Source organism: Drosophila takahashii, chromosome 2R (assembly GCF_030179915.1).
Source record: "Drosophila takahashii strain IR98-3 E-12201 chromosome 2R, DtakHiC1v2, whole genome shotgun sequence".
Taxonomy (NCBI): domain Eukaryota; kingdom Metazoa; phylum Arthropoda; class Insecta; order Diptera; family Drosophilidae; genus Drosophila; species Drosophila takahashii.
The window spans coordinates 41,250,529-41,272,033 of record NC_091679.1 but is presented as its reverse complement, the minus strand read 5'-3'; the positions used below and the strand labels follow the sequence as shown (position 1 = coordinate 41,272,033).

Genomic DNA, 21,505 nt, shown 5'->3' with positions numbered 1-21,505 from the left:
CCTTCGTACCCCCCTCGCCCACAATCCTGATGAGCGGCAGGAGACCCCTTTGGCCGACAATTGCCACCACCGAAAGTCGCCGCCAGTAGCGTCGGTCCGCCGACTGCAGCCCGCTTGGGTCTCTCACCTCACCTCTCCCCCCCCGGGTATCGAAACCGAAACCAGCGACGAGCCCACCCAACACCCATCGCCCACCCCACCATCCCCCGGCGATATCATCCGACGGGCCGTTGGCTTCATGGTATAAACTACACAGACACACGGCTGAAATGAGACGACAAACAACCATAATAATCGACCGACCCATTGGCACGGTGGGACCAATAATGAGCAGGGCAAAAAAAAAGTGCATTTCTGGATCTTGAAATGTTATAACATTTTCCGGATTTAGGTATACCAGAGCAACCCCTTCTTGGTTAGGCACCCCTATACTGTTTTTGGTTGAGGTCAACGATCTGTAAAATTCGTTACCTTGTTTGTCCCGCCAAAGGATACAGTTGCCTAAAACATCCAAAGTATATTTGCATTTTACCATAGATCCAGATTAATGATATTATCTTGTTTACTAAAAAATTCTTTGTATTTAAGGGTGTGAAAGAAATCTCTACTATCCTCAATCTTAAACCAAATACAAACCAAAAGAAGATAAAAATCCCAGGGTAGTTTATTGTAGTATTTTATAAACATAAATAGGTGACAAAATATTAGTTTAATTTTTTAAGAGGTATTTTATCATGAGATATTTTACCTATTTCCTACCAGTTCATAGGTTTTTATTGGGTTTTAATACGACCATCATAAGATACTATTTATAATACCATTCTCCAAATAGTCTTGTAAACACTTTGAATATCTACTGTATTAGCCATATTCCAATGAACTTTTAAATTTAAATATCGTTTAAGTTTTATAGTTCCATGAATTTGTGAGATCGGTAGTTCTCAAGTCTTTTACTGTGTGTGTATCTTTCAGCTGCCTGTGCTAACCGCATTTCTTATCTTCAAGATAGTAAAATGAATTTCGTATAAAGATGGGACATATCATATTTTCCCAATGCAAAATTGTCATTGGGACTTGCATCAGGAATCAGAGATCACAAATCTGGTTAATCCGTTAAGCGGTTCATCATTAGACCGGGTCCAGATTGTCCCACTGCCTTGCGCATACCCTACACGCAAGCGAATCGGGCTCTTCGGTTTCGTGTGTTGTTTGTGTTTGCTTTGCAGTCGCGTATGTGGAACGACCGCCTCTGCCTCTCTCCCTCGCACCCGCCGCCCCGTCTCGCTCGCACCGACTCCCCTTCAGACACTCGTTCGCTTCGTATTTTCGTACTTTGCTGCTGTAGCTACAACCGTGCTGTACTGCGGTCTATAGCTCGACGGCTCTATAGAGCGAGATACTGGTGAACGAAAAACAGGCGGCACTGGTCGACTTGATGAGTGCGCTATTTCGTGGGCCAAATTTCAATGGCCGGCTGTCACTCTGCTCGATTAGATAAGGCCCTTTTCAACACCACGTCTCTGATGTCATTTCGTTGATGAATTATATGATTATTGTAATTTTACAACCCAGTTTAAATCTTTTTTGAGCTTAAATTTTTTTTTAATTTTTTAGGTATTTCTTATTCTATTATTATTTTATTATCAAAGACAGGTTTGTAACACTAGACCTAATTTTAAAACAATAAGACACAATTTTCAAAACAAACCAAAAACGAATTTAAAATATTTCTGAACATTCCATATTACTTTTTTTCTTTCTTTTAACTAATTTGAAGTAAATATTATTATTGTTATAATAATTATATATTTTCTTATAAGAAAAATTTTAAAACGAAAGATTTCATGGTAAAAATCAATCCCACAGATATTTATTCAGGACGAGTGCGAACCAAAAAAGTATGCAACAGTTCTGTTTATTCGTGGGCATAGTGAAAATTACCTACGAATTTAACTTTTGCGAAGGCTAAGACCTAAGGTAGAGTTTTAATCGTAATACTTTTGTGGGCTTTGGTAATAAAAATATATTTTCAAGATATTCACAAAGTAGTAAATTAAAGAAATTGAATATAGGGAACCAATATTCCAATTTGTTGCTAACATTTTTTTCAGTTTTTATAAGATGGCATATAAAGTAGGATTACAATTCTCCCGAAATGTTCCGATAAACATTATACTCATGTTAGTACTAAAGACGTGCAAAATGAATTAACTAGCTCAATTATTTATAAGTAATACCCTAAAATCAGATTTGTGGTATGTAAAGTTATAAATTTGGTAATGCCATTACTGAGACTAAGTTTTTTGTTACATGATCCCATACCTAGAACATCCCAAGATAGTCATAAAATAATAAAAATTAGTACCAGGAACAGCAGATTCCTCAATTTTTGTAGTATACATTTTCAAAAAAGTTCATAAAAATCAGGTTTTTGGATAAATTGTAAATGGTTTTTAAATGTCATTTGTAGGAATTATATATTTCCAATATATCTGCATACTCAGTAAACCCCATGTTAGTAATAATTTTTAATTTACCTATGTAATTATTTATGGGCAATACCTAAAAAAAACATTTGTGGTCTCAAAATTAAAACTTCTACATAAAATTTAAGCGATTTTTCGATGTCATTTGAAGGACCTATGTTTTTTTAATATATCTGCATACTCAGTACACCCCATGTTAGTGTTAAAACTAACCAAAATCTAACAAAAAAGTGAAAGATATATGGGTACCGAAAGCGAACCAGAGACCAGGCAGGCCAGACCAAGACCAGGCGGCCATGTTCAATGCTCTGACTCTGCGCTCTTGCCGTTGATACTGCCTCTGCCTCCACCTCCTCCGCTCCTCCGCCCCTCCACTCCTCATCCGTTCCATCCATCCATCTGCTCTGCCGCCTGTGCTTGTTCATATAACGAACGAACGAACCCAGCAGAAGCAAAAACCCATACAGTCGAGTATTCGCCAGCCAGGCCAGATACACACGGACAGGGAAATGCTCTGTATCTGTGAGTACCAAATCGCTGAGCGGCACACAGACACACAGATACTCGGCACGCATACAGCGAAAGGCCCCCAGTTTGCCTGCGTTTGCGTCGTATGGCATGGCCGTATGGCTCTTGGCTCTGGGCATTCACTCTACGCTGTGTATTTCATATTCCAAAGGCAAAGGCAAAAGCTGTACTACGTACGTTGTTCGCTCAGCTCGGGCAGCTTGCTTCGGTTTGTCAGTGGAAAGAAAAATTTTATACAGTGAACTGAACAGTAGAGGCAGTATAGTGCTAGCCAGCAATCTGAACCAAAAACCGAGCAGATTTCCTCGATTTGCCGCAATTAAAACGCAAATTACGCGACTTTTTCATACGGGTGAGTGTCAAGTGCTTCACTACGATTGATTCGTTATTGTCTCGCCTCAATTATCTGTTAAAGAAATATCGCCACGGTGGCCATTTATTATATAAATTTTGCTAAATAAACCAAACGACCCAATTTTTAGTGGTGGCGACGGCGTGGGTTATACACTCTACCACTCGAGCCCCAACCACATAGAGCCATTGGCTGCTTTCGCCTTTTGGTTAGGTGGCTCTATGGCTTTCGTCCACATCGTGCTCGTATTGAATTGAAATTTTGAATGGAGGGCGCGCGCGAAATATTGACGGTTATTTTTTGAAATGCAGACACCTTTCGAGTGTGCGAGCCGATTCGTTGGGCTGATTATTCAATCGATTGATGTGTAAATGTCAAATCAATATTCTAGGTTAAATATGGTTTTTTTTTGGAAAAAAACAAAGAAAATTAAAACAAGAAGTTTTAATGAAGGGCATGGAAAAGATACAAATTATCGAAATAGGAGTGTTTTCAATTTTTTCGGAACGGGGTGGGCGGTACACAGGTGGGCGGGCGGCAGTGACGACGTTTTTGACGAGCTCTGGGGTATTAAGTAGATGGTTGGTCGGAGGGGCAGGGAGAGGGGGGAGGGGGAGGGGAAAGCGGCGCCGCCAAATACTACTGGCAATTCGTTCTCACAGCTCCATGCTTTTTATATGAACAAACAGGGTACAGTCGCGGCAAAAATAGTCGGAACATGCGCGTCTTGTTAGAATTTAGGGTGTTTGCCTTGGCCTAATCTTAAGTAGGGTTTGTTTTTAATAGGGATTTATAAAATAAATATTTTTTTTAATAATATAAAAATGTTAAAAATATATTTATTTTTTATTGATCTTAAAATGCCTTTTTCTAAGCCCTGAATTAATATCTTTAGTCATAATTAATTATATTTAAGAGCAGTTTCAATATTTTGTGCCTCTACTGTGCATGCGCTGTACCTCTAATTTGCCGGCCCGCCAGTGTGCGAGCACGCAAATGAGTCGCCTCGCCAGAGCCGTGCACACCCGAAGGCCCGCCACTGTGCGCATACAGTCGCATACAGATACAGTCGCCTACCCCCGATTCGCCCTGTGTGTTCGTTGTTCGACTCTCAGATACAGATACTTTTGCTTTGGCTCTGGCTATGGGCTGCCTGTACGTACGTACTCCGTGCTATTTGATGGTCTCGCTGTTCGTCGCTGCTTTTGCTTTTGCCTTTGCCGTGCTGTGTGCTGTGTATGCCCTCTCCGCACCACCTCACCTCTCTTTCTCGCCACTCCACTCTATGTGTGTTTCTGTTTCGGTTTCGGTTCGGTTTGGTTGGGTTTCTGTATAGCTGGCTATGGCCATTGCCTGGTACAGCTGCTTCAGTTGAATTTCAGTTCAGTTCGCTTGCCTATAGAGACTCACAGCTCGCAGTAGCAGCAGCACAGCACCACAGTACATTTTGTTCAGGTCTCGGCCTCAGTTCGTGCGAGGCGATTTTCACAGGCAGTAGTAGCAGTAGTACCAGCAGTATCCAGTACAAGTATCCAGTATCCAAGAAGAGTGAAGTAAACAGCAGAGGCAGCACAAGCAGACCGAAATACAAGTCAAAGTACGTACGGTGCCGAGATATGGGCAATATACGAGCATTTTTCATACGACTTTTTGCACTTTTGCACGCTGGCCAAGCGCATTTACACTCGTCGTCAAATTAGTCGGTCAGGCCTTATTAATCTTTGATTCAAGTGAAATCATGTGCGCGGTTATGTATTTAACTAATTAATCGCCGTTCGTAGGTGCTTCGTGGGCTTACAGGGCTTAAGTGAGAATTTACAGAATTCAAATCATGTGCTTTCAAGTTAGTTTGTAGTGCGTTTATGTATTTAAATAATTAACTTTTGTTAATGGGTGTTTCGTGATGAAATTGAAAGATAGGAGTATCGTTTTTAATCTCTTTTAGAAATTAAATCAACTTCGTTCAGTTTTGTTAAATATTTCAAAGTGATTTGGCGATTAAAATATATAATTTTCCGAACAATTTTTGTTTTTATTTTAGTTATCCCAATTTTTAATCTTAAAATTTTAATTGATAAAGACGTTGTTCTAGTTTAACTGAATATTGATTTGGTAGATTGTTTGATTAAATCATTAACAACAAATATATTGAGTTAGTCAGTGTTTTGAAGGGTAAATGTGCAAATTTAATCTAAAAATGTTGAATGGATGTTGTTATCAGTTTAGAAACGATTTATAAATAACATTCTGGCGAAATTGTTTTAATAATTATACACTGGGGAAAAAAATTCCTATTTATATTTAAAGTAAATTCCAAGAAAAAAATGTAATTTAAATTAATTTGTTTTAATTTAAAAAAATTATACATTTTAAGAATTTAGAGGACCTATTTTCTGTTGAAAATATTTAATTCTCCCCCACTTAAAAAAATTCTACAACTTTATTTTTGCGATCAAATTTCTGTTTGGCCAGTGTAGTTTGTTGTCTCATCCGTGGACTGCGGAACATTCCCCAGTGCAAGTCACTTTCAGTCGCACCTGCTTGTTGGGGCTCTTGATTTCTGATCGGCTTTGGGTCTCACCTTCGGAAAATGGCCACCCGCTGTCCACCCACCTGTCGCCGTCTGCGGCTTCTCTGGGCTTCAGCCTTTTTCCTTGGCATTTTCCACTTGGTTCTGGTTGGTCAAGGGGGGCTATTCCTGTTTTCTGGAGTGGTCAAGAGGGACTTTTGCTTTTCACGACGGTTGTCACATGATTAATTGCCTAGTTTCACGGTCATTTTGAAGGCACAAATTGTTTGTACTTCAAAGATATGATATTTTATTAGGGATCCTTGATGATCGTGACCCTTGTTTATTTGATTTTTAACCTTTTTTACTTCCTAAGCGGCATTTGATTGTTACTTTTGTTATTTTCTGTTTTCCTTGCCGCGTGCGTGTTTTGTTTTGTATTTTTTAGCGCTTTGCGTGCTGCACTCTCGAGTGCAAACTAAAAATGGCGCCAAAAGTTTTGTCATTCAGTCCCCCCACTGACTCACACAGCCAGAAAAAGAAAAACGCGCACACACCGATAAGTTGGGGAGAGCGCGATAGAGCGGCAAAGCTTCTGTGTTCTGGGGGCATTTACAGTTACCCAGCTCTTTTCCCGCCACTTTTGTGCTGGTTTTCCTAATCGAACACGACAACGAGCATTCGTATACGGCTAATCTATAGGGTTCCTCAAAGTCACTGGCGATCATATCTTTTCCCGCTCTTTTCTCTGACTCGCGATATCTGGCGAAGCTCTCTTCTGTTATAATCTTGGTAGGGGTAATACTACAATCTGGTAAAAAATAAAAAGTAAAAGTAGATATTATTCAAATATTATTCACTTTCGATGATATTAGATAGATTCGATTTACGAACCTTTACTCGGAAGGATACTTATCGCAGTCCTGAATACTTTTTTTAAATTTGTTCTTTTAAAGAAAGTTATACACAATTTAAAATTTGTTTTATTTTTATGTATATCGCAAAGATGGCATAAGCTACAGTTATAAATCTTTAATAGAATATATTAAGTTAGCTGGCGTGAAGATCCTTACACCATGAACCTTAAGTAAATGGGTTTGAGATTTAAAATTTAAAGTACTTGTCAATTAAAAGTTAAAGTGCAAGTCACAACCTATTGACAATGCAAATGTGTTAGAATTAAAAAATCATAAGTTTATTTTCCCTACAAAGATATTTGTAATATTTTAACAGATTTCCTTCGCCTAAATTAATCTTGCTCATGCATTTAATGAAGTGAATAATTTATGAAATCGACCATGGCGCCATCTATCGTCTCATTTGCTTGCGATTCGCTATAGCGTTGACCTACCTACCCTTTTATTTTTGCCCCGACTGTACTGTACAGCGTACACTGTGCGAAATCGGTGATAGAGAAAAAAGGGCCATTAAACGAGGGCACTTTGAGCATTATGTATCCCCTGTTCGAAAGTCACCACTGTGCGTTCCGCGCTCTCCAGGCGAAAAAACACATAGAGGCCATCCAGTGCGCAAATCCCTGGGAAAGTATCTACCCTAAAATGCTGGTTCTGCGCACAAGCTTCCTGCTGCAGGCAAGCCAATATTTCGTTGGGTATTTCTGGGTGTTTTTTGGGTGGTTCGCAGGGACTTCCTGCGGCTCGGTGGCTCTGTAGCTCGGTGGTTGCTATTTGTACTGGTGGTGCTGCATGGAAGGTCTCTCCTCTAGGACGGGCCATTAAAAACACACGCCATAAACACATACAGTCGGCCAGATAAGCGTTGTCAGTTGTCTCTCAGTTGACGTCAACGCCGCTGTCTCAGTCGCTGCCTCTGCCGCTGCCTCAGTCGCTGCCTCTGCCTCAGTCGACGTCTGCTTTTCAATTTTGGATCGACAAAATGGCAGTTGTGTTTTCCACTGAAAAGGCTTTGCGTTTTTTCTCTTCTCTTTTCTGCAGCTCCTTATTTTGTATTCCGTTTAATGTCCTTTGTGTGCCTTTTGTGTGGGTTCTGTTTGTCGTTAGTCTGGGATTTCATTATGCCATATGCACAAGGGGCGGTCGCAACACGTTGCGTATGCGTAATGTGCCGTGCCAGTGTTGCCAACGCTGCGTATGCGTAATGCTGTGGAATAAATTAGCAATATGGATGAGTAGGAATTATGATTTGAAATGAGGAAATAAATTAATTTGGAGACAGAAAATATATAATTTTTTCTTTGAATTGTCTTCAAAATTAAAAAAAAATTTCAAACACTAAAATTGTTTTATTATTAAAAAAAAAGCTTTTGTATATTTTTCTTATCTTTAATATTTTGTTAATGATGGAAATATATTTTCCGTATTGTTTTTTTTCTTTTATTTATTTTATATCTTCAATTTTTTTTATAATTTTTTAAATGTTTCCTTCACTTGTATTCAGTTATTCAGAGTTCTAAAGCCCTCTGGATTTTCCTTTTTTTTTCGTTATGCCAAGTTGCAAATGTTTTCACCTTGCTGGTCGCATTTGTACAGAAAAAACCAAGCTCACAGCGCAGAACAAGAGATACAGATATATTTACCCAACCGAATATGCACACACAGAGACGGGAAATGGTTTTCGCTTTCGATTTTCTAGGAGGACCCCCTCTTTGCGCAAAGATATATATATATTTGTATAGGAAGGGGATAAGGGAGGTGGCGGAATCCTGGCTGGATCACGTGTTGCCGCAATATGCGAAGCCAGCCAACCAACCAACCAACGAACCGTCTATCTTGTGGATGCGTGTGGCTGTTGCTGTGCCCGCGTTGAACTAGCAACAATTTTGCCGCCGTTTTCCTGTTGCTCCTGGACACAGGATACGCAGATACGACTATATATATATGTATGTATCTGGGTGGGGGGTGCAATGTGCAATGTGCGATGGCGGCTGCCTGATTGATGCGCCACTCCTTCTGCCTCCTCCCCCTACATTTCGCTCCTCAGGCGCCGCAGATTCCTTTGCTTTCGAGTCGTTTGTTAACCCAATTCACGTCGTTATGCTCCTCCATCCGTCTGCAACCAGCCGAACCCCCTTTTCAGTGCCTGTCGATGTCTCGTTCTCGTGTATTTGCCGCTGAATTCCTGGATTTGGGTCAAGTGCAATGGCTCCATGGCTCCGTGACTCCCCGGCTGTTGTTTTGGGGGGCAGACTGTCCTCGTTGTCGTTGTCGTCATCGTTGTCGCTTCATTTGCATGCCATCTCCCAGCTGATTTGCGTTTGCTAAGGCGAATAGCCGCTTTAAAGTCGGTAACGAAAACCTCTTGGGTCATTGACCCCTCTGCAGCAATTATATGTGCTGATTCGCAGTACATAAGGTGCACATACATATATGTACAAGCAATCGACACCCACAATTAATTGGAAATATTGCTGCCATAAATAGCCATTATGTAGGGGGTTATATAAAGCCGCAAGGATTATGTATTAAAAGTATTCCATTCCAGTGGTTTACGTGGGCGGTGACAGGGGGGGTTTGGGGTGGTTAGTGGGGTTAAGGCCGGGGGTCGAATCTGTGCGTGGGCGTACAGGCAGGCATATTTAATTAATGCCTGTTTGCGCACAGCCCAAAATGCAATTATTGAATATTCAATCGGCTGAGTCAGGAGAGCAAAAGGAAAAACATATGGAAATAGTCGGTGATTTAAATTGAATCAATTGTTTTGCTTTGGAATATAAAAGTGATGGTTTCAAATAGGCTTATTTTCATAAATGATGTCTATCATAATAATATCTAAAAATATTACTTTAAATAATTTTTTTTTATTAAAAAAAAATAGTTACAAAAATGTTAAATACTTATTAGATATAAATAGATCATATTTTCGATTTTGAAAACAAATGTTCATTAAAAGTTCACACCTAAAAAACTAGTAAACTATTTTTTTAGTGTTGAAGCTAATATTGAAATTTGTTTACCAGATATTTTGTATACAGAAGTGGTGAAAACTACAAATTTTCTCAATTTTATATGATTTTTTGACATTGTTTTGTATCTATTTAAAATGTTATTTCTTTTCTTTAATTTTCGTTACTAATTTATGTTAATTTTTTCTCCTTTCAGCTGCTGAATAGCTCAGCCCTTACATTTCCCTCGAAAGAAGTCAAACCAAACCAGTAACAAACATGAGTGGAGATCGCCCGAAGCGTCCCCTTTCGGCCTACATGCTGTGGCTGAACGAGACCCGCGAACAGATCAAGAAGGATAATCCCGGCAGCAAGGTGACAGATATCGCCAAACGGGGTGGCGAACTTTGGCGTGGGCTGAAGGATAAGACCGTAAGTTACAAAATACTAATATCCTTTTAATTCTGATTACCTACTTATTCTCGAATATTTATCTTATCACAGGAATGGGAACAGAAGGCCATCAAGATGAAGGAGGAGTACAACAAGGCGGTGAAGGAGTACGAAGCCAATGGCGGCACCGATTCGGGGGCGCCCAAGAAGCGAAAGAAGGCGGCCGCCAAGCCCGCCAAGAAGGCCAAGAAGAAAGAGTCCTCCGAGGAGGAGGAGGAGGACGAGAGCGAGTAGACGGTTGCAGCCTCCGCAATGGGCAACGTTTTTCTGCATAAGTTTTAAAATACATTTTATTAATGTAATTTTTTAAGTGACAAAAAGAGAACCCACAAAAAATGAAAACCAACAAAAAAACTTAATTAAAAAAATCTCAAAAAAATATGAAAAACCATATAAAAAAAATGAATTAAGACCTTAAATCTTTAAATATGCACTAAATCCATAAACATGAAAACACACACACATGCCAAGCCACACACAGCATAAACCATAAAAAAACTAAGTTAAAGAAGTGACTAAAATCACACACACATTATTTCCAGTCAACTGTTCTTTATATTCTAGGTTTGTACGTATAAATGTATCTATATGTATGAGACACTCTTCTTCTTAAACACATGCAGCCCACTGCCCCCAACGAGGGGATTCCCCGCGTTCCCCCTTTAGCCACTTTCGATCGCATCAAGTTATTTGAATTCTGAGTCCCTCGATTCGAAAGCAAAAAGTTATATATATACATACATTTTAAACTATATATACATAAATATATATTTAAATATATATTATGTAATTTAAAAAACAAATGAAAAACAAAAAACCAATATTACAAATATGTAATTGTGAATGTAGAGCTGAATGGAATATTTAAACAAAAAAAAATATATACAAAAAATTGTGAAAACTCAAGTCTTTGGTGTGGATTTTTTGAATACGTTTGGGTATTGGCTATGCCATTAATTTGGGGCTATAAAAGATGACAAGCTTTTTACATGAATGGAACTTGAATAAAACTTTGAATGCCTGAAGTTCATTGGAAGCTTTTGATATGATGGGAGAAATGTTATTATCAAGGATTTTAACATTAATCTTTAAGTTAATAAAATATTCGAATAATTATAGTCTTAATATTATTATTTTCTCGAATTTTTTTGTTTTTAATCCTTTTTATAACAAAAACTCTTTCAATTATGGTTTAATTTCCATTGCTTTTGCACCACTGTATTTAAATGCGCCTGCGTTAACTTTGTTTAGACTAACTATATTGATGTCCCGCCTTTCGCTGACCAGTTTATCTTCATCTGCATCGACGGTTGGTGACTTTCTGTCTAGGATCGAAGTCCTTTATTAAACACCAAATATTCCCCAGGAGTAAGAAAAGTATGTTTCTACTTACTGTTACCAACGAATTGCAATATAAGGATTAAAAACTAAGAAAACAAATCAGTGCTAACCGAATACCTGAACAAAAGTCCAGGTAAACTTTTCATAAATTTTCAACCACCTGTTGAGTTTTGTTATCAGCAGTAAAATAAAAACCCAGGAGAGGAAAAACAAAGAGGAGCGCACTCCAAGTTGCAACAGCTGGAAAAATCAATAGTGCGTAGAGCATATGGATATTGAAAGTAATAAGCTGAGTAGATAACACTCGATAAGGTCAAGTGCATTGCGTTTTGCGTGTCCACTCAGCACATTAATCATACGCCGTGTGCAACACGCACCAAACTAAACTCGTTCCTTTTCCCCTGCTTAATTACAGAGTAAGGGGCTATTAAAGGCTAACGACCCTGAACCCTGAAACCACCGGTGACACTGAACTTGTCCCGGTGGCAAGTCGGTCAACAGAATGTCCAGCATGGCACGTTTTCGCAAGGTAAGATATAAGTATATATTTTATTTTACTTAGGGGAAAGGCCCATATTGATATTATTGAGGATTAGAAATAGGATGCTAGATTGTCATATACTCGTAATAATTTCTTACTAAGAAATTATATAAGAAGCAAAGTTAAAAATGTATGGGCAGATTTGAATAAATGAAAGATTACACTATGCAGCATCAAAAATTTACCTCGATGGATGCTATTTTTTTGGATTCGTTACGAATTCCAAAGTTAAACTGCGTTTTCCAAAAAGTTCCTCGACGCAAGGATTCTTAGCAAAAGGACCTCAAAGTTCGAAAAATGCTGAAATTGGCCAACTTTCCGGAGCTCTCAGAGGCAAACGGATACATTGTTTAATTTGGTGTTAAAGTTTTTTAAAAGATATACTCTTTATCTTTCAAAACCCATACTTTGAATAATTATAGGGTTTTTATTAAGGGAGAAACAAGTTTTAGAAAACATAGTCAAAAAACATAAAAGCATACAGCTTCGGTCAAAATAGTAGTAGTGTTGCCGTCCTGTGTTTTTAAAAGTTTGTTGTTGTGACTTTTTTTATCCAATGAGTCTAATAGTACAATTATAATCAATACAATATTACCAGAAGAAGATGAATTACAAACTGCTTGGGTAACTTTGAATTCTATTCTTACACTTGGGCCACTTATGATAATACCATTTCATCTATGATGAGAGTTCGATTTTGTACTATGCCAAAATCCATAATACCTGTAAGTCAGGTTTCAATCGCATATATTCTCTTTTATTTATTATCAAGAATATACCCAAATCTATATTTATTTTAACCTTAACCTTAGTTAAAGTTCACAGTTCGTGTCCAAAACTCCAGTTTAATGAGTTTAGCTTGCAAAGTCAGTTAGTTGAACCCGCGACCCTTTGGGTTAATACTCCATGAGTACAAATATCAGATGGTTAGTTCGATAGATGAGCTTTTGGCGTTCGAATAGCGATTGTGCGGGTGTTTGGGGGCAATTAACCATGCGAATCACACTTACTGCCGCCCGTTTTTGTTGTTTTTATTGCATTTGCGTGCTGGTTCGCCTTGTTTTTATTTATTTCTAAAAAAAAACTACAAAACCGACCCTCAATCGCCGGAACGTGCGGCTCATCCATTCATTTGCAGCTGAGTCGCCAAAGTGAGGAGCTCGAAATTGAACCGGAGGCGAGTGCATCTTTGTTAAAATCCTCCCCGAATATATTGGAGAACTTTGCCTACGACGAGTTCCAGTCGCCGCATCATCCGCTCCTCAAGCGCATGGCCACCTCACCCAGCGCCGCCCACTCCGGCAGCTCATCCTCGTCCTCCGCATCCACCAAGTCGCGAAGGGAGCCCAAGTTCTGTGACACTTTGGAGCGGCATGCCTTCATGCGGAATGTGATCAACCGGCAGCCGGAAAGCGTTCGCCGCTACTCGAGTCCCGGCGAAAAGGAGGCCCAGGTGCGCCGAAGTCTGGAGGAGATCACCAAGGATCTGAAGGAGATCGAACAGTTTGTCAGCGCCACCGAGGAGCTGCTGCAGAAGGAGAAGGAGCAGGAGCAGGTGCTGTCCGCCAACAAAGAGAACAAGTGCCCGAGTCCGGTGAAGAGGGTCACCTACAAGATAAATGCCTACAAGGCTCCACCGCGACGCCATCGACCTGGTAGCCCGCGGTTCTATCACTCCAGGTTGTACTTTAGGAATGGTAAAATCGGTTGCGTGGACTCCACGGAGCATCAGAACAATGTGGGCGCCACCCATGCTCTGGTCAAGCACATACTGCATCACGAGAAGCCTCTGGTGAGTCCAGATAGTGTAAGGAGGGTGCTCGAACAGGAGAGCTTCGAAATGGTTCCACTACCAGGTGCCATTCCCGAAATTGTGCCCGATCCCATTGCCATTCAGCGGGCCGAGGAACTGGCAGCAGCCACGGGTCAGGTGGTTCTGCCAGCGGAGGAGGAGGAGGAGCCAACCGAATCTATTCCCATTATCGATGAGGACGAACAGGATGTGCAGATCTGTTACAACGAGTCGCCGGAACTGCAAAACGACGATCGCAATGAGCGAGCAAGGGGAACTCCTTCGATTAATGAGAGCGAAATAGTGGCAGTGGATGGCGGAGAACCGGAAACGGAAATGAATATGGAGTTGGACGTGGAGCATCGTAAGCCGAGCAGCACCGGCAGTCTGGATTCCCAGGGTCAGCAGTTCCTCCGCGATCAAGTGCGTCATTTGGTGCGCCGCTTCACTGCGAGAGCTAATAAGGTCAAGTCCCGGATTGAACTACCACCCACTCCCTCCTCCAGCAGCACGGCGAGCTCACCATCTCCTCCGCCAACCAAGAGTCTGCATCCTTCTCCTCAGCACAAAGTGCGTCTGGTGCCGGCGGGTCAATCCCCACATCGAGGAAGACTCTTCGAGGCCGACACCCCACGCTCGAATGTTTGGCTTTGTTCCAGCCTGTGCGGCGCCAACAACGATGAACGCACCCTAGATCCCCAGGGCAAGATCTACATCTCCTGGCTGTGCGTCGTATCGCTATCCTTCCTCTACAACGCCTGGGTCATCCCGCTGCGCTCCTCGTTTCCCTTCCAGACCAAGGAGAACACCAACATCTGGCTCGCCTGCGACTATTGTGCCGACATAATATATCTCCTGGATGTGGTATTCTTCAAACACCGGGTTATGTACCTCTTCGAGGGTTTTTGGGTGAAGAACAAGAACCTCACCAGGAAGAACTACATGAGAAAGTTGCAATTCAAGGTGGGTACGATGTTTCAGATCAATTGGATCAAAAAAAAATTGAAAATTCAAGAAGAAACGCTCTTAAAATCAAGGGAAAAATTCCCTCAAGGCAAACGTTGCCCTTAAATCTATGTTAAGATTTGAGATTATTTCTAGGAGAACAAAATATATTTTTTCAGTTGGATCTTCTGGCCCTTCTCCCTCTGGATTTATTATACCTTCAACTGGGCACAGGTGCCGTTTGGTTGCGTTTCCCTCGGTTCTTCAAGATTCAAAGCTTCTGGGAAGTGTTTCGCCTTTTGGATCGGGTGATATCTTCACCACACTTTGTAAGTTTTTATTCCTGATTAAAATATCTTGTATCAACTATTGACATCCAATTTAAAAGGTTCGTGTGGCCAAAACCTTGACCTACATGCTGTACATGATCCACATCACGGCTGCTCTCTACTATGCCTACAGTGACTACCAGGGATTGGGACAGAATCGCTGGGTCTTCAGCGGCAAGGGTCATCCGTATGTCAGGTGTTTTGCATTTGCCACCAAGACGGCCACTTCGATTGGGAAGAATCCGAAGCCGGAACGCCAGGGGGAGTACGTCTTCATGACGGTGGCCTGGCTAATGGGCGTGTTTGTCTTCGCTCTGCTCATCGGCCAGATCAGGGACATTATTTCGACGGCCACGCGGAATAAGCACGAGTATCGCCAATTGGAGGATGAGACGCTGGAGTACATGCGACGTCTTAATCTTTCCCAGGAGGTGCAGTCAAGGGTCAAGATGTGGTTCCAGTTTACCTGGGAACAGCAGCGTACTTTGGGTATGTATATCTATATTTTCTGAATGTTCCAACTAATCATAAAATTTCTAGATGAATCCAACATCCTAGATGCTTTGCCCATCAACCTGAAAACCGACATCGCCATCTCCGTGCACATTCAAACCCTCTCCAAGGTGCAACTCTTTGCCGATTGCGAAGAGGCTTTACTCAGAGATCTGGTCTTGAAACTAAGGGCAGTAACCTTTTTACCCGGAGATTTTGTTTGTCGCAAGGGCGAGGTTGGCAGGGAGATGTATATCGTGAAACTGGGCCAAGTCCAGGTGATGGGTGGTCCCGGTAGCGATGTGGTGCTCGCCACTCTGACCGAGGGCTCCGTTTTCGGTGAGATTAGTTTGCTGGGCATCAATGGAGCTGATCGCAGGACAGCGGATGTGCGATCCAAGGGCTATTCCAACCTGTTTGTGCTCTCCAAATCGGATTTAAACGAGGTCATTGCATACTATCCCACGGCACAGGCGATCCTCAAGAAGCGCGCCCGTCAACTGATGAGGAAAAATGCTGCCAGGGAGCGAGAAGAGGAGCGCGAGCGAGCACGCAGTGCCCTCCAAGCGGATGTGGTGATTGGTAACCCGAAGACACCCGAGTCGGCACCGAAACTCCTGCAGACCGTCATCCAGGCGCTGCCATTTGAGTCCCCAGCCGTGGTGCTCATCACCAGAGGTTCCAAGCGAATGCGTCGCAAACGGCAGTCGCTGCAGATGGAAACCATTGTGGAGCCCAAAATGGAGATCACAGGCGCCGCCGAGACGTCGCAGGATCAAAAGGGCTTGAAGCCTGGACGTTGCTCGCCAGATCTGCTTTCCTCCATTCAGCAAGAGCTGAAGTCCAAGCACAAGTTCATCAACCTAACGGATTCCGAGAAGGCGCTGATCAGCCAGTCGGCCAACAATTCGCTGGAGGACATGAAGGTGGTGGATCTCTAAGATTTCATAGCCAATTCCCTAGTATTTGTCTAATTATTGTAACAAAATATTCTGCGATATAAACTCTGTGTGCATAACAATGTCTTAGTTAATTTTGCGGCTGAAAGGCAGACAGCACAGCCTCCACAATTGTGGGTACCTCCGCCATGGCTCCGTTTCCGGTATCGCCGCACATTAGGGTCTTGGAGATGCAGGGTATCTCCTTGTAGCCCCAACTGGTTAGCTTGTCGATCTGCTCCCGGGTTATTGGATGGTCGTACATGCGAGTGTTCATCGCCGGGGCGAAGAGTAGAGGTTTCTGAAGATCCCAGGCCCGCACCACGCACATCACAATATTATCGCAAATCCCCTGTCGTAAAAGAAGAGATACAGAGTTATTTGTGTGTACGAAGAATTTCACAATATGGTTTTTCTCTTACGGTGGCCATTTTGGAGAGGGAATTGGCGCTGAGGGGCGCAATCACCAGGAGATCCGCCCACTTGCCTAGGTCAATATGCAGGACGGGATCTCCTCGCTTGTTCCAGGTGATCCACTCATCGCGGTTGTGGTAAATGGGTACTGGAAAATAAGACTTATTAATGGTATGGCTATGAAATTTTGCTTATGTAAGGTTGGAGTTTTTGGAATTTAAATAAGAGAAAAGTATTGGAGTTTTAGTAATTTTCTTTAAAAAGAAAAAGTATTTGTTTGAGTACTGAACATTTTTTTACTTTTATTAAAGTTCTAAAGTCTAAATCAATCGCTAAAAACTTCATCAGTTAATATTCTAATTAGTCTAATTCTTTAATGAAAGCTCACAAATATATGCCTATCAAATTACGTTGCCAAAATAAGAAACATTTTTAATAGTACCTTACAATTTTAAGCCAAACTTCAATGGAAATTATCAAAATACACCGAAAATACACCAAACTACTATACTAACTAATTATATTAACTTTTAATGATGATATATGAGTTAGTAAGGATTGGGATCTTTTATGCCGAGTATTTTTATGTAAATATCCTATAAATGGATATTATAAGAAGTAATAACCCACCATTCTCGGGTATTTGCTCCAGTTCAAAAAAGTGCTTGGCTGACTCGGTGATCAGGACTTTCAGGTGGAATTTAAAGGGCAGGCGCTCGTCGGAGAGCTCCCGGATTAACTGGGCCATCTTAATGGTGGCCACACTTCCGGTGGCCGCTATCATCACATTGCGTTCTGGTTTCATGGCTTATAGCCACGGCTATTGTTTCTGCTCCTCCGACTGTTTCTGATCGTGGAAGCCCAACTTGGACCACTCGGTTTTCTCCATAAGATTGTTGTCCATGCGACAGGCCAGATAGTTCTGGGCGTCCTGGCGGCACAGGCTCGTATCCTGGGCGTTCTTCCTTAGACAGCTGGCGTAGAGCAGGAACTGCTTCTTGCAGAGGCCTTCGTGGTCCAGGGGAAAGGAACCCTTCTCGGGCGGCGTGGGCACGAACTTCTTCTGGCTGTAGATCTGCGAAGTCATTTGGTTTTGGGGGCAGCTCTGCTCGCGCCTTATCTCAGTTCATTGATAAAATATGACTTAAAATTACGAAACACTAGTTGAGCAAATAAAAATTCATAAAACGCAGTGTGACCGCAGGTAATTGGATGCCGGGAACGTTCTAGGTGATACAAGTGTTGGGAAAAGTCACTTTGAAATAACAATAAATTTTGAGATAATTTGGAAAATATAAAAAAAAGGTACACAAAATAAGTTCCATTTATATTAAGGAAAATAAATTACTACAATATAAAATCTATATACTATACAATTTTAAAAACTAAAATTAATTAACAATAGTCATTCCCGTTAGACCATATTGTAATTTTGGCCCTACATTTCTGTATACTAGTTATGACATTTTTATAAAAATTTGTCAATAAACGGTATCCAAATAAATTAACAAATTTATAGCTTTATAAAAATCAACTGACTGAAATGTATTACTGAAACTGCATTAATCAAATATGCATCAATAAAAAAATATTACTATAATTTAAAGATTATTATAATTTAATTTGAATAATTTGAAAAAGCTCAATATTCCACCAAAAATAAAATCACAGTTTCCGAATTCAGTGACTCAAAGTAGAAAGAATACCCCCATTGCTTCAACTGTCACACGTGCCAGTGATAAAAAATCCCGCACACTACCAAAAGGCGTTAGTATCTATTTTTTTCGTAGCAGGCTATGTCGTTGGGCAACGCAGGGCGAATTGCTGTCTGTTGGTTCGTAGAAAAAACATAGTAAAAAGGTCACAGGTTCACTTTAGCTTGTCGAAATTCTCAATTCCCGAAACCAGGACTGTTCTGACCGTGGGTGGCGTGTACGCTTTTGTGCTGTCAAAACAATCCGTTGAGAACCGGCGTTACGAGAGCATGCGAGTGCGTGAGCGCATGAGGAAGGCAAACCAGGGCGATTACGACTCAACCGCAGCATCGGACAGGCGATTCGACTATTAACCCAGTGGTATCCACACTACACAGAACCCAGGAGAACCAGTCATCATCCGCACACTAAGATGGCTCTGCCCCAGATCAGTTCCGCCGACCAGGCCAAGTTGCAGCTGATGCAGGAGATGGAGATCGAAATGATGTCCGATTTATATAACCGCATGACGAACGCTTGCCACAAGAAGTGTATTCCGCCCCGCTACTCCGAATCGGAGTTGGGTGAGTACTATATGGGGGGATTATAGATGTAGGAATCCATAGGATGTATCGGGATCTATGGGAAGGTGTGACAATAGAAACATAGAGAGACCCTAAGTACAGAAATAATACCTCTAATACAAAAAATTCATAGAACAAGTCATTTATGTACCTATATTTAAATAAACCAATCCCTCTAACATTATGCACTAGCCTTTGTTGCATTTATTTTCTGCAAATATTAGTATATGTATTTCATTTAGAGATCAAGGTCCATATAAAAATGCTTAGTTTCGCTATAATTCACTCAGAATTGAATAAACGTTTTAAAAGCTTTTTGTTTACTTCAAATACCAATTGTCTTTAAAAGATTATTATTATTATCATCTAATGCTCACTTATAAAAGGTATATGAAATGTAATCTAGTTATTCTATAATTTTTTAAAAGTATTTCTTCATTATTTCATGTAGTTAATAAGCACTTACGTCAGTTACTTTTTAAATATGTCTTAAAAATCATAAATATATATTGCTTTATTTATTATTTGTACCACAAGCAAGTGACTAGCGCACTAATTTCTAAGAATTTTTTGTACTTGTAGCATTAAGAAGAAATAAAACCAAAATTAAAAATTAAAATTAAAACTAAATAATTGGTTTTAGATGTAGATACCTATACCCTTACTTGTTCCACCTGTTTAATATTAATTCCTTTATTTTCCAGGCAAGGGCGAGATGGTCTGCATCGATCGCTGCGTGGCCAAGTACCTGGACATTCACGAGAAGATCGGCAAGAAGCTCACGGCCATGTCCATGCAGGACGAAGAGCTGATGAAGAAGATGTCTAGTTAACCTGGCACTCCCCCTTAACCACCAACCTAATTTCCACTTAACTAATGTGCATTTTTAAGGCGCTACGATTGTTAGAGGTACATGTACAAAACACCCAGTTGTAGAGAATAAACCACAGATTTATGCGTGCTACATAACACCCGAACTCGATCACATTAATGTTTTTTAAAAGGTGGTGACAAAGCGCGACATTTCCGGCAGCATGACACTCAGATCCTCGATGTTGTTCTCCAGCGTACTTTCGTCCGTGGTGTCCAGTTCGCTGGTGCGAACGCTATTTGCCCAGTCGGAGGAGTCTACATCCTGGCCAGCGCCTCTCGCCTGATCCTCCTGCTGTTCCTGGGTGTTGATGCTCGCTCGACTGGTAAGGCCTTCACAGGCTGCCGCGGGATCCGCCGGCAATTCCACATAAAGGTTCGTCTGGCGCTGGAAATATAAATCAAACTCAACTAGAGAAGGCTTATCACAAAGCTAGAATCTCACCAAAGCCATTAGCTGCAGTTCGCGGTGAAGACTGATGGGATTCTTGGACAAGTTGAGCATGTGCAGCGTGCGCAGCTCCTCCAGCTGAGTTCTCGTGGGCAGCTCATCGATGCGGTTCTCGTTGAGGAAAACGAACCGCAGCTTCTGCATGGCCATCAGCATTCTGGGCAGTCGCCTCAGTCGATTCCCCTTGAGATTCAGATGCGCCAAATTACCCAGCAGTGCCAGGGTTAAAGGAACCTCCGTGAGTTCGCAGCCCTCGGCAGTCAACCAACGAAGTGCGGACAGAGCACCGATGGCATCTGGCAGCTTCTTCAAGGGATTACCTCGCACTCCAAGCGTTTCGAGGTGCTCGCAGTTGCGAATTTCGGTGGGTAGCTCCAAAAGTCCAGTGTTATTGCACCAGAAAGTCTCCAGGAGGGTCAAATAGCCGAATTCCGGGGGCAAAGAACTTATGCTATTGCAGCTGATGTTGAGAAACTTCAGGCGCACCAAACGGCAGATGCAGAGCGGGAATTCATCCAGTTTATTATAGTCCAAAGTGAGGACTTGCAGTCGCAGCAAGTTGCCAATGGAGGAGGGTATCTGTTAGTTATAGTTTATTATTTATTAAGTATTTATATAGAGGGTTTCTCCTCCCACCTTTGTCAACTTGTTCTGGTTGAGGAATAGCTTCATCAGCGTCTCGCACTTCTCTATAATGTCCGGAACCTCGGACATTTGGTAGTGCGACAGATTAAGGGAGAAAGCCTTCTTGTAGATCGCATCCTCGCAATTGGCCAGCACATAGTTGTTGCGGAAAAACTGGCAGATCTTCTCCATTTCTTTTATATTTTTTTTGTTTTTTCTCTGTAATACTTGAATTTAGCAGCGTTCGTTTCCAAATTGTTCAACACTCATCTGAAAACCTACTATGTTTTTGTGTTCAGT

The 21,505-nt window shown here is 41.4% G+C and overlaps 7 protein-coding genes across 8 annotated transcripts; 4 read left to right on the top strand and 3 right to left on the bottom strand.

Moving 5' to 3' along the window:
- The first annotated feature begins 3,145 nt into the window (after positions 1 to 3,145).
- Positions 3,146 to 11,096, top strand: HmgZ (HMG protein Z). Of its 2 annotated transcripts, none has more exons than XM_017141073.3 (3): positions 3,146 to 3,366; positions 9,955 to 10,169; positions 10,242 to 11,096. In XM_017141073.3, the coding sequence occupies exons 2-3, from the start codon at positions 10,017 to 10,019 to the stop codon at positions 10,422 to 10,424; spliced, it is 336 nt and encodes a 111-aa protein (XP_016996562.1). In that variant the 5' UTR covers positions 3,146 to 3,366; positions 9,955 to 10,016; the 3' UTR covers positions 10,425 to 11,096. The 2 variants fall into 2 exon arrangements, with proteins under 2 accessions (XP_016996562.1, XP_016996563.1); XM_017141074.3 differs by lacking the exon at positions 3,146 to 3,366 and adding an exon at positions 4,753 to 4,963.
- An 856-nt stretch (positions 11,097 to 11,952) lies between these two features.
- CngB (Cyclic nucleotide-gated ion channel subunit B) lies at positions 11,953 to 16,651 on the top strand. The gene is made up of 5 exons (XM_044393223.2): positions 11,953 to 12,060; positions 13,211 to 14,827; positions 14,989 to 15,138; positions 15,198 to 15,627; positions 15,679 to 16,651. Exons 1-5 carry the CDS (start codon positions 12,034 to 12,036, stop codon positions 16,569 to 16,571), a joined length of 3,117 nt encoding a protein of 1,038 aa, XP_044249158.2. The 5' UTR covers positions 11,953 to 12,033; the 3' UTR covers positions 16,572 to 16,651.
- On the bottom strand, positions 16,569 to 17,787 carry Ppcdc (phosphopantothenoylcysteine decarboxylase). Its single transcript, XM_017141077.3, has 3 exons — positions 17,613 to 17,787; positions 16,991 to 17,130; positions 16,569 to 16,920 (listed from the first exon to the last, which is right to left on the bottom strand). The coding sequence occupies exons 1-3, from the start codon at positions 17,785 to 17,787 to the stop codon at positions 16,660 to 16,662; spliced, it is 576 nt and encodes a 191-aa protein (XP_016996566.2). The 3' UTR covers positions 16,569 to 16,659.
- Positions 17,788 to 17,802: 15 nt separating this feature from the next.
- Positions 17,803 to 18,203, bottom strand: LOC108057011 (uncharacterized). The gene has a single exon (XM_017141078.3). The coding sequence runs from the start codon at positions 18,067 to 18,069 to the stop codon at positions 17,803 to 17,805; it is 267 nt and encodes an 88-aa protein (XP_016996567.3). The 5' UTR covers positions 18,070 to 18,203.
- Positions 18,204 to 18,674: 471 nt separating this feature from the next.
- LOC108057015 (uncharacterized) lies at positions 18,675 to 19,215 on the top strand. Its single transcript, XM_044393012.2, has 2 exons — positions 18,675 to 18,816; positions 18,891 to 19,215. The coding sequence occupies exons 1-2, from the start codon at positions 18,779 to 18,781 to the stop codon at positions 19,048 to 19,050; spliced, it is 198 nt and encodes a 65-aa protein (XP_044248947.1). The 5' UTR covers positions 18,675 to 18,778; the 3' UTR covers positions 19,051 to 19,215.
- Positions 19,110 to 20,237, top strand: Tim10 (translocase of inner membrane 10). The gene is made up of 2 exons (XM_017141081.3): positions 19,110 to 19,260; positions 19,965 to 20,237. Exons 1-2 carry the CDS (start codon positions 19,110 to 19,112, stop codon positions 20,090 to 20,092), a joined length of 279 nt encoding a protein of 92 aa, XP_016996570.1. The 3' UTR covers positions 20,093 to 20,237.
- Positions 20,238 to 20,257: 20 nt separating this feature from the next.
- Positions 20,258 to 21,490, bottom strand: LOC108057012 (protein Scribble homolog let-413). The gene is made up of 3 exons (XM_017141079.3): positions 21,218 to 21,490; positions 20,576 to 21,160; positions 20,258 to 20,518 (listed from the first exon to the last, which is right to left on the bottom strand). Exons 1-3 carry the CDS (start codon positions 21,395 to 21,397, stop codon positions 20,258 to 20,260), a joined length of 1,026 nt encoding a protein of 341 aa, XP_016996568.3. The 5' UTR covers positions 21,398 to 21,490.
- Positions 21,491 to 21,505: the final 15 nt, after the last annotated feature.

Excerpts from the sequence above, each read along its gene's own strand:
- HmgZ (XM_017141073.3), top strand. The coding sequence starts at position 10,017 with ATGAGTGGAGATCGCCCGAAGCGTCCCCTTTCGGCCTACATGCTGTGG. Across the intron at positions 10,170-10,241 it reads GTGGGCTGAAGGATAAGACC|GAATGGGAACAGAAGGCCAT; the intron begins GTAAGTTACAAA and ends ATCTTATCACAG.
- CngB (XM_044393223.2), top strand. The coding sequence starts at position 12,034 with ATGTCCAGCATGGCACGTTTTCGCAAG. Across the intron at positions 14,828-14,988 it reads TGAGAAAGTTGCAATTCAAG|TTGGATCTTCTGGCCCTTCT; the intron begins GTGGGTACGATG and ends ATATTTTTTCAG. Across the intron at positions 15,139-15,197 it reads TGATATCTTCACCACACTTT|GTTCGTGTGGCCAAAACCTT; the intron begins GTAAGTTTTTAT and ends CCAATTTAAAAG.
- Ppcdc (XM_017141077.3), bottom strand. The coding sequence starts at position 17,787 with ATGAAACCAGAACGCAATGTGATGATAGCGGCCACCGGAAGTGTGGCC. Across the intron at positions 17,131-17,612 it reads GGAGCAAATACCCGAGAATG|TACCCATTTACCACAACCGC; the intron begins GTGGGTTATTAC and ends CTTATTTTCCAG. Across the intron at positions 16,921-16,990 it reads CCCTCTCCAAAATGGCCACC|GGGATTTGCGATAATATTGT; the intron begins GTAAGAGAAAAA and ends CTTTTACGACAG.
- LOC108057011 (XM_017141078.3), bottom strand. The coding sequence starts at position 18,069 with ATGACTTCGCAGATCTACAGCCAGAAGAAGTTCGTGCCCACGCCGCCC.
- LOC108057015 (XM_044393012.2), top strand. The coding sequence starts at position 18,779 with ATGTCGTTGGGCAACGCAGGGCGAATTGCTGTCTGTTG. Across the intron at positions 18,817-18,890 it reads GGGCGAATTGCTGTCTGTTG|GACTGTTCTGACCGTGGGTG; the intron begins GTTCGTAGAAAA and ends TCCCGAAACCAG.
- Tim10 (XM_017141081.3), top strand. The coding sequence starts at position 19,110 with ATGGCTCTGCCCCAGATCAGTTCCGCCGACCAGGCCAAGTTGCAGCTG. Across the intron at positions 19,261-19,964 it reads CTACTCCGAATCGGAGTTGG|GCAAGGGCGAGATGGTCTGC; the intron begins GTGAGTACTATA and ends TTTATTTTCCAG.
- LOC108057012 (XM_017141079.3), bottom strand. The coding sequence starts at position 21,397 with ATGGAGAAGATCTGCCAGTTTTTCCGCAACAACTATGTGCTGGCCAAT. Across the intron at positions 21,161-21,217 it reads ACCAGAACAAGTTGACAAAG|ATACCCTCCTCCATTGGCAA; the intron begins GTGGGAGGAGAA and ends TATAACTAACAG. Across the intron at positions 20,519-20,575 it reads AACTGCAGCTAATGGCTTTG|CGCCAGACGAACCTTTATGT; the intron begins GTGAGATTCTAG and ends TTATATTTCCAG.